General features: G+C 42.4%; 1 protein-coding gene across 1 annotated transcript; it reads left to right on the top strand.

Annotated features, from left to right (window-relative positions):
• Window positions 1-810: 810 nt before the first annotated feature.
• On the top strand, window positions 811-10,139 carry MRPL10 (mitochondrial ribosomal protein L10). The gene is made up of 5 exons (XM_044444769.1): window positions 811-902; window positions 3,129-3,295; window positions 6,792-6,956; window positions 8,141-8,285; window positions 9,316-10,139. Exons 1-5 carry the CDS (start codon window positions 860-862, stop codon window positions 9,567-9,569), a joined length of 774 nt encoding a protein of 257 aa, XP_044300704.1. The 5' UTR covers window positions 811-859; the 3' UTR covers window positions 9,570-10,139.
• Window positions 10,140-10,686: the final 547 nt, after the last annotated feature.

Below are 10,686 nucleotides of genomic sequence, written 5' to 3'. Positions count from 1 at the left end.
GGGTCGCAGACCAGGGGTGAGGGAAGCAGAAACCTTCTTAGCAACAGCTTGAGGGTTGCCTAGTTAACAGATGGGAATCCTGAGATCCTGGGATCTCCTGAGGAACAGATGGAGGTTTCTGAAGAAAGGGAGGGGTGGGAGGCTTGTGTGGGCAATCCCACAAAGTGCAGTTTGGTAGCCGCTTGGTTGCGTAGCAACAGCTTGAAGAGGCGGTTTCTAAGGAATCCTTGTGGGTGAGGCCGGCCTGAAAAGAGCTCGGCTTAAAGAGGAAACACGAAAGGATCGCTGAAGCCCCCTTAGCAATGCCTATGGGATGCGGGTTTGTTACAGTTGAAGATGTGTCTAGCAATGCTTCTTGGGTCCCTCTGCGGGAATCCCGAGCAGCAACAGGATCCCGAAGCAGCACGTGCGATGGGGCCTTGAGGAGGGTTCTTTACTGTAGCAGCGGCAGATGGGAGCGAAGTTCGGGCAGGAGACTCTACCAGTAGCTTGAACAGGGTGTGCCCTAATAGGGATTAGGGAATGGAAAGAGGGTTCGGTGATAAAGCTTCAGCAGCGGGGCCTGGGGGAGACAGTGGAAACTGGGGGGCGGTGGGGCGGCCTTCTTAACAAGAACAGGAGACGGCTTGGCAAGAATCCCCTCTCGCATCGAAGCTGGAGCTGCAGCCAGACCCGCTGCCTACATCTTAAAGGGAGTAAGCAAGAGAGCGAGCGAGCCCGTTGCTAGGAGACAAGGTGTCCTGTGGGCAGGGCCTTTTCATGGAGATAAGAAAAGAACTCCTTCCCCTTTAAATCCTTCCCAAGGAGGGACGTTTCCTTCCAATCCCATAATGCTTTCTGCTTTCCACACCTTCTCAAGATGGCGGCTCTTGGGAGCTGCTGCGAAAGGGTTTGCAAAACTGGTAAGGACAGATGGGGGTTAGAGTTGCATGTTTTTCTTCTTCTGACGTTACGTGTCCGCTAATAATTATCTTCCGTACGCGCTCCATTCCCTGTAGCTTGTTGGAGAGTTAGGTTCTAGAAACATTACACCTTGCACTTTTGAAATCCAGGTTTTCTTAAAGGGGCCCAGTGTATGGTATTTCTAGGGTTACAGTGCGAGTTCAATTCTATATATACTCCCCTAAGTGCCAGAATTTAGGGGCTTATGTATACAGTTTCATTCCCACTAATTTTTTCAGATGCTTCCTGCTTCATTGTATTCTGCCTATGAATCTGTTAGTTTCTGCTTGTGGCATTTCTGGGGTTGCCATTCTTTAATTAACTAGACAGTGGAGTGCCATGCCTTTTGCCACATTGGTAAAGCAAGACAAACCAAGTCAGAGGGACTTAAGGAAATTGTCTGTTTTCTTTAAATCAGTTTGGTTTGAGAACTCTTAAGAAAGCCACACTCAGATTTCCCAACAGGTATTTTTTTTGTCCTTGCTGCCTTTGCATTCACTTTGGAATGGATGTTCAAATTCCCTGTATCAGTGGAAATTTTCCTGTCTGATGTTTAATTGGCAAATGAGATTAAACTTATTGTTGCCCACTGGGATGTTACTTAATATAATAATATGGGCAAAGCCTGCCAATAATATTTTGATTGCCTTGTCCATAATAAACTGTTGGTATTATTAATGCAAGAGAACCCTAAGCAATGCTTGATTGTGATGCCATTAAGACCTATGGCAGTTCTGTTCCTATTCATTATACATTTACAATTTATAAATTTTATAAATTTATAATATAAATTATATATGGGTTGGATGTGCATTTACATTGGATCAACTGAACTGGCAGAAATGGACTTCCCCATCTCTTCCTTCCCATTACAACCCTCCCTGAAAATGCTGCACAGAAAGTCAGAAGACCCTGCAGCGCAAAGTGAGCTGTGGGGGCGGGGGGGGGTACCTTCATCTTGTGGGAGGGAGATTCCAGTTCCAAGTCTCTTTCTAAGCATATTAGATGCTACTTTTTAAAGCCGAAATGACTAGGTCTACACATAACCTGGATTTATTTATGTTTAGGTTTGATCATACAGATAAACTATTAAGATTGTGGAATGCACTCATCAGAGAGGTTCACCTGGCACCAAGCCTATACTCTTTTTGGCGCCAGGTGAAAACCTTTTTATTTGAACATTATTTTAAGAATTAGGGATTTTAGAAGTTAACAGTTGCTTTTTTAAAATCTTAATTATTTATATTATCTTTCTCTTTGAATGTGTTTTACTTATTTTTAACTCTGATTTTATTTTATTATTGATTGCATTATTACTATTATTGACTATTGTATTATTGATTGTTTTTTTTATTGTTGTTGATTTTAAGCTTGTAAGCCGTCCTGAGATGCTGCCATAAAGGACGGGATACAAATATTTTAATCAGTTAATTAATTAATTAAAATAAATAAAATAACAGTGCCATTAATAATGCAATTCCAATAGTAAATCCCATTGATATAAGTGATATTTATTCCATAGTATTTAGGATTGCAGTAAAAGGGTCATGTGAGGAACTCTGTGTCTGCAGGAACATTCTATTTTATGATGAAAATGCTTCCCTTTGCATATTTTTCCTAAGAGAATGGAATTGTTCAGTTGGAATCCCTCAGTGTTCCTCATCACAGAGGCCTGCTGTGTCTAAATCTTTTACACCCTACACACAAAAACAATACAAAGGTAAATTTCAAAACCAAATATAAGTGGTTTTTGGGACTGATTTTATGCCTAGTGTGTAAAAGGTTTAGAAGCAATAATCTCTGAGCAACCAGGCCTTCAAACAGTATATGAAATGTAGACACAGTGTACATTTGTAAAACAGTGTTATAAAGTTACTATTCAGTATGGCCTTCAGTTTTTTGTCTTCCCTATAGCCCATGACTTGGCTGGCTTACATGGGTCTTTTGAAACGAATGTGCTCTGTAAACATCCCTTAATGTTTGCTGCTCGTAACACACCAGCTTGGACTGTGTGAGACTAGACTTCCAAGGTAGAAGATAGCATGTTTTGAACCTTATCAACTCCAAGTTTCTTGACAGCACTTGTTTTTATGGTTAGCAAGGCTGTCTGTAAACAGTTTGGTAGGTCACAAAATGCCCTGTATTGTAAAATAATCTGATTTTTAAATGCTTTTCCACTGCTACAGGCTGGCTGCCTGCTCTTCAGTTCATCCGCCATGGCTCCAAAGCTGTCACCCGCCACTGGAAACCTATGAACCTTATGCGGAAGAAGCTGATGGAAGTGACAAAATATATCCCTCCAAAACCTGCAATCCCAGAGGAGTGCAAACCCCGTGTTAATCTTGTTGAGGAGGTAATGATGCAGTCCAGCCTTGCTAATCTGGTTGTGGCTATGGAGAAGCTTGTTTGGGGGTAAAATTCTTGAGTGCCTTTGTCACACTTCTTTCTGTGTGATGTTACTAGGGTTCATTAGCAGGGTTCATATAATTTTTGTGCTTTGTCCTGATGTCCATTGTCCTATTTCTACTTGAGCCTTTGGTACATGTATACTGCTGTTGGTAAATAAAGCTCTAAAGTGCTTGCTTGGGATTAACATCTTTAGTTATATTCCACCATCATTGTGAAGAATTGTTGAAAACTGCTGTAGTTACTTTGTGTGTGAAATGAGCACCTGCAGTGATGTATTTCAGTTAAATCTGAATATGTTGTATAGTTCACTCTTCTAGTTGTTTTAAACTTCTTTATTGAATTTTGTATGTATTTTCACCAGATTTTGCCATATATGGCTTTACAGCCAATTATAAACTGCCACCTGAGCCCTGTCAACCAGAAATATGGTTTAGGAATACATACATAATAAATTAATATTAATTTATTTATTTAAAACATTTCTATGCCACCCCCATAGCAACAAAGCCTCAGGGCAGCTCACAACATTCATAAAAAATACAATTAATAATTTAAAAACTGGTACCATCTCGGCCATATATATTAAAATCTATAAATACAATAATAATAAATTAACAGTTAAAATAACTTTTAAATAAAAAGGTCTTCGCCTGGCGCTGAAAAGCAAATAATGACGGCACCAGGCGGACCTCTCTGGGGAGCGTATTCCATAGGTGGGGCGCCACCGCAGAGAAGGCTCTCCTTCGGGTACTCACCCTCCTAATATCATTCACGGAGGGTTCCCGGAAAAGGGCATCCGCTGCCAATCGTAGGGGGCGGGAGGGCATATATGGACACAGACGTTCCTTTAGATAACCAGGTCCCAAGCCGTTAAGGGCTTTATACATCATAACCAACACCTTGAATTGGGCCCGGACTTCAATAGGGAGCGAGTGAAGCTGACGGAGACTGGGGTTATGTGAGAACAACGTCCAGTCCCCATCAGCAACCTGACAGCTCTATTTTGCACCAATTGAAGTATCCGGACCGTCTTCAAGGGTAGCCCCACGTAGAGCACGTTACAGAAGTCTAGTCAGGAAGTTACCAATGCGTGGGTCACTGTCGCCAGGCAGTCGTTCTCCAGGTAGGGACGCAGCTGATGGATCAGCCGGAGCTGAAGGAAGGCGCTCCTCGCCACTGCCATCACCTGAGCTTCTAATGACAGCTTAGGGTTGAGGAGCACTCCCAAGCTGCGAACCCTGTCCCTCAGAGGGAGTGCAACCGCATTTAGGACAAGGCCCAAGGCCCCCACCCCGAAGCCTAGGCCACCCACCAACAGGACCTTCGTCTTGTCTGGATTGAGCTTCAGTTTATTGGCCCTCATCCAGCCCATTACCTCGACCAGGCACCGGTTCAGTACAGCCACTGCCTCACCTGGATTGGTGGAAACGAGAGGTAGAGCTGGGTATCATCAGCGTACTGATGATTCCACAGCCCATACCTCCTGATGACCTCTCCCAGCGGTTTCATGTAGATGTTAAATAGCAAGGGGGACAAAATGGATCCCTGCGGAACTCCATGGCATAACTGCCATGGCGCAGAGCCATAGTCCCCCAGCACCACCTTCTGTAATCGGCCATTGAGATAGGAGCGGAACCACCACAAAGTGGTGCCTCCAACTCCCAATCCCGCTAGCCTATCCAGAAGGATACCATGGTTGATGGTGTCGAAAGCTACTGAAAGGTCCAGGAGAACCAACAGGGACGCACTTCCCCTGTCTCTTTCCCTGCACAGGTCATCGTACAGGGCAACCAAGGCAGATTCAATACCGTACCCGGGTTTGAAGCCAGACTGAAATGGGTCCAGATAATCAGTTTCATCCAAGAGTGCCTGGAGTTGCCCCGCCACCACCCGCTCTAGCACCTTGCCCAAGAACGGGATGTTGGCCACCAGTCTATAATTGGCGACCACCTCTGGATCCAGGGATGCCTTCTTTAAGACTGGCCGAACTACCGTCTCCTTTAAAGGGGCAGGTACCTAGCTGTCTCTTAAAGATGCGTTGACCACCTCCAGGATCCAGGTCACAATCCCGTCCTTGGCATTCTTGAGTAGCCAAGATGGGCAAGGGTCTAGTAAGCAGGTGGTAGGACGTACTTGTCCAAGCACCTTGTCCACATCATCAGGCCTCAACAACTGAAATTCATCCATCAGTTGAAGACTCGACGGCGTCATTGGCACCTCCCCAATAGAATCTGATTCAATAGTAGAGTCCAGCTTGTGACGAATATCTTGTTGGCATGCCAAGAAACATCAGAGGTATTCAACAGAGGAGCTTCTTTCTGAAAGAAATTCATGAAAATCAGAGCTTTATAATTTTCTAGAAGTGCTGTAGCACTGTCTTGTTTATATGGCCTCTGATGCCTGAGTCAATCTGATATGATGTGACGGCAGATAAAAATAATAATTAGGTCTGTGTGTATACCAGTTACACCAAACCAGTAATATGAAATCAACCTGGGAATTGCAAGGTTTCTTGTTTCCTTGGATGAAGTTTCTAGTTCTTAGGACTATGAACATTGGATTGAAACCATGCCTGCCCAATACCTGAAAGATTTTAGAAGTAAAACATACTCTGATATGCCAGTTGCCTATCAAGATAAGATTTAACTGCCCTCTTTTGTTACAGATTGTAGTTAATATTCCTGGCATTATGTGATACTCGGACTTGTGGCACTTTGCTCCTAACCTCATTTGTATAAGACAGGCATGGCCACTTTTTGGCCCCTGGGGTCCCACAAAGCTGTAAAAATCCTTTTTGAAATAAAAGAGCACACTGCTAACCATTTTAATCCCATTTTTACCTTTTTAATGCTCCATAACTACGTGAGCTCTGTAGCCACTCTAAATTTTCTCAATTAAAAAATGTTTCAATGAGGTCCAGCCTAAGGGAAGGGACTGTGGGGTGAAAATGGTCCCCCATCTCCCAAAGTTGCCCACTCCTAATACAGGAGAAAGGTTTGATGCATATAAGTCATATTCCTCCTAAAACTATAGCAGAATTCACAGTTTTCACACATGTTCTCTGCTTAACCTTCATATCACCAAACTCTTTCCATTGGAGTACACATTTAAATTAAATGTTTATTTAGTTTTAATGCTTTGCTAGTGTTCACAGAGCTTGGAAGTAATATATTCTGGCAGAGGGCAGGTTAGCTAAGATATGCATAAATTAAACTGTTAGATCATTAAAAGACTAGCGGAAAACATTTGCTTAAATCCCGAATTCATCTGTTTCCTGAACAAGCATGCATACTGATTGTTATAACCATACAAACATGTCAACTCCAAATGAAATAGATCCTTTGCTACCTAGCAGAATAATCTGAAACTTCTGAATTTGTATCTGTTTAGACAGTCCATTGTGTCAGTCTTAATGGTTGCAAACCCATTTTTGTCCCCAGCCAAATGGCTATGAGAAGCTGTTGTTTCGGGACGTGAAGGAAACTTTCCTCACAAATAAAATGATTGTGGTATGCCAGTACAACTATCTTCCTGGAAATGACATGATATTCATGAAGCATCGGCTGCGGAAACACAATATCCATGTCAAGTTCTTCCCCAATAAGGTACAGTTTTATGTAAACAATCCTTGAGATGCAGTGTGCATTGGCATGAGCTTTTTTCCCCTCAGCAGCTACCTACCCCTTTGAAAACAAAACATATGTGGACCTTAGTTTCTATGTGCAGATTTGCTGCCCTAGATGCACAGGGGTGTGCACAAGTGTATGTGGAGTAGAAAATCAGTGAGCATGCCACATCTCACTGGTATCATCAGAAACGCTGGTACAAAAATCACAACCTACTGCTGTTCTGGAATTTTGTTAGAAAACAACTAGATGCTGCCAAATTTTCCTTAAGGTGAAACCTTTGAGGCATCATTTGGCGATGGGGCGGGGGCTATTCAGGAAAAAAATCAAGTTGAGCAAAAAGAGCTTTGGCAGGACTGGCAAAAATTTCTCAGAGAGCATGCTGTTCTTTTCTATTCAGTGTGATTTACTGGATGCCATTTCAGGACTGTCCAGTGGGCTGGCTTATTTTATGCATTTATATTCCACCTTTTTCCTTTCAAGGAACTCAAGGCAACTTATATTATCCTCCTCTCAATTTTATCCTCACAACAATAACCCTGTGAAGTAGGTTAGGCTGAAAGTCTGTCACTGGCCCAAAGTCAGAGTTCCATGACTGAACAGGGACTAGAACCTTGAGCTCCCAGATCCTCAGTCCAGTGCTCTAACCACTATGTAATATTGGTTTAACTAAACTCTAGAATATTCTAGGACAACTGTCTCCTCCAAATCTTTGGTACATGATAGTCTTTGCACATCCTCTTTCCCCTCTTTTCTTTAACTTAATATCCCTTATAGCTACAGTTGCCAGACCTCAGTTGAGAGAACTTGCCCAGTCTTTTAAAAGTTCCAGTGCAGGTGGAGTTGTATCTACTTGGTGTCCATCTGCTGACATAAGGTGGTTTGATTCAGCAGATGCTTCCCTCAGTGGAATGAAAAGGCAGGTAATTTTTGCTGCTTGGTCACTTTGCTCTGCAGCTCCCACAATCCCATACAGAGTTGGGGGACCCTTCATAGCTGCAGGACGCTGATGTACGGTGCTGCAGTGAGAAGAATGAGTCAAAAATTTCCTTCTCCATTCCACTCATAAGAGTCTCCGCTAGATCTAAGAGCCTTCTTTTAATGGGGGACCCCATTCAATACTGTTCTTGATGATTAACAGGACTTTACCTTCACCCTTCTAGATTGTGAGAGCTTTCCTTTCGGAATCCAGGTATAAGAATCTCCTTCCTCTCTTTGTGGGGCGCAATCTTCTAATAGTGAGTCAGGAGACAAAGGCACGGGAAATGTTGCGCATCCTGAAGAATATTCCACAGGTGACCCTCCTTGGTAAGTATGTATACTCTACCTTTGTACTATTGAATGGCACTCTTAGAGTTCTAGGCATCCAACCAAAAACTGACATGGTACAGTTTTTACCTAGAGGGCTTAAAATCCATATTTATTAATAAGATGGGAGTTATCCAAGGTTTAGCAGTGAATTATAGAGATGGCATAAAGTTGGGTAACAGTGAGGGAAGCTGCTTGATAACAGAGAGGATGCAGACTATCCTGGCCAGCCTTCCTGAAGTTGGTGTCCTTTAGATATTGTGAACTATAACTCCCAGTATTTCCAAACTTTGGTTTTGCTAGCTGGGGCTGGTGGATGTTGTAGTTGAACACATCTGAGGAGCACCAGATCAGAGACAGCTGGTCTTGGTGTAATCATATCACAGAGCTAGACCAGATCATACTGTGAAGGCATGTGACACAGTTCTGTTGCTGAACCTAAAGAGGCTGGGCCCTGTAAACTGTTTCTTAAGTAAATACTTGGGAGCAATATGGAAGTTTCTCCGAAAAGAAAAGTGGGATATAATTGTAGCAAATAAATAAGATAAAAGGTCTATGAGAGGTCTTTGAGGCCCCATCAGTGAGGGTGTTCAAGATAGGCTGGACATGCACGTGGTGGGCATGTCGTGAGCGGAGCCTGCTGGAGCTGGGGGTCAGACGAGATGGCCCAGGAGGCCCCTCGCTCTGTTTCTATGTTTCTATGTCTAATGAGGCTGTGGATGTGTTGAGTGGGGGGGGGGGGAGTCACTTCTTGCAAGTACAGACCAAAAACTGTTCCCAAGGAAAACCAAATGCATGTGTATATTAGGCAAAAGTGGCAGTTAATTCTATATTTGTTCAAGAAATGACATTCTACTTTTTAGACATCAGTCAGCAAGCATTCTGATGGTGTATGCATATGTGTCTAGAATTCTGCATGTGGGTTCTGGAATTAAAACTACAGTGTATTCAGATTCAGCATTTCTTTTCTCAACAAGATTTTAAAAATATTTAAGTGCTACCCATGCATCTCTTTGTCTCACCCTTCCAGGAGCATATGTTGATAATGTCATCCTAAGCAAACACGGTTTCACAAACTATGCCAATCTACCATCCATGGTGATCACCCAAGGAGAGGTGGTGGGTGCTCTTTCTCTCATGACATCCCAGACTAGCACACTTCTGCGGCGCGGACCTGTTTTCTTGACTTCCTTGTTGGACCAGTATGTTAAACAGCAGAGCTGTGAAGCTGTGGAAGCAACGGAGGTGGCGGAGACTCCTGACAATTCAGAAGGCCTTTGCTGAATACCCTTACTATTCCTCGCCTCAGATACAAATTACCATCTGTCCGTTGCATGTTCATGGCTTAGGTTGGGCGTCCTTAAGTTGACAGAGCTGATATCAGTTCAGTATATCATTTGGATTAAGAGGAGATAAAACTATGACCAGATTGTGTATGAGGGGGTGCTGGATTTCAGCTTTTTGTCGGGATATCAGGTCAGCCCTTGATTCCTATTTACGTTGGTTTAAGGTGTAATCCTATGCATGTTTAGACAGAAAGAAGTCCAACAGAATTCTCAGAATTTCTTCTGGGGCTGGGAAATTCTGGGTGATGTAGGATTTTTTTCCTATCTGAACATGCATAGGGCTGTATCCTTATGTAAAATCGAGCAGGCATCAAAGTAATGCAGCAAATCAAGTCACCTAATCAAAGTCTATTACAAATTATAACAAACTTGACAGACTGGTGAATTGAGAAACCAAGTATTAAATGCAGCATCATGCTCATCTCTGTGGAGGTTTTTACACTTAAGGACTTAAAGAATTATATCTCATGTTTGCAGTTGTAATATTATTAAACTCTTTTTTTAAGGATCCTGCTGTGTATATTACTGTATTAGACAACTGGCATTAAGGGAAGAAAATTGACATCGGCCTGGGTACTTTCTTTGAAACCAGATAGGATTTCTGCACCATGAATACATACCTGCATGTTATTAATTTAAATATTAGTTGATTTGCCATAATTTTCATTTTGGGAAATGCAAGAAGCTATGTATGACTGTAAAATTTATTTATTTTAGAACATTTATTCACCATTTTTCATCAGGGCTTTTTACTAACATCCAAACTATAACAACCAGATAAGAATAGACAATACTAATAAATAGACAGCAAAGGCAAGATAAAGCAATAGTTAAAATGTCTGAGAGAAAAAGAACAGCTTTACCAAAGCAGCAAACCATTAGCAATGTTGGTAAGCAGGAAAGCTTAATTAAAAATCTGTAAAAATATAAACAATATATAAATATTAAAAATATTAAAATGCCTAGAAAATAGGACAGTCTTCCCCTGGTGCCAGAACACTGGTAACGAGGGTGCCAGGCAAACTTGGGGGAGCCCATTCCAAAGGTGCGGCACA

The sequence above is a fragment of the Varanus komodoensis genome, unplaced genomic scaffold (genome assembly GCF_004798865.1).
Source record: "Varanus komodoensis strain SLA01 unplaced genomic scaffold, ASM479886v1 scaffold45, whole genome shotgun sequence".
Lineage (NCBI taxonomy): Eukaryota > Metazoa > Chordata > Lepidosauria > Squamata > Varanidae > Varanus > Varanus komodoensis.
The sequence above is the reverse complement of the archived record's forward strand: the minus strand, read 5'-3'. Positions and strand labels throughout refer to the sequence as shown.

Excerpts from the sequence above, each read along its gene's own strand:
- MRPL10 (XM_044444769.1), top strand. The coding sequence starts at position 860 with ATGGCGGCTCTTGGGAGCTGCTGCGAAAGGGTTTGCAAAACTG. Across the intron at positions 903-3,128 it reads CGAAAGGGTTTGCAAAACTG|GCTGGCTGCCTGCTCTTCAG; the intron begins GTAAGGACAGAT and ends CCACTGCTACAG. Across the intron at positions 3,296-6,791 it reads GTGTTAATCTTGTTGAGGAG|CCAAATGGCTATGAGAAGCT; the intron begins GTAATGATGCAG and ends TTTTGTCCCCAG.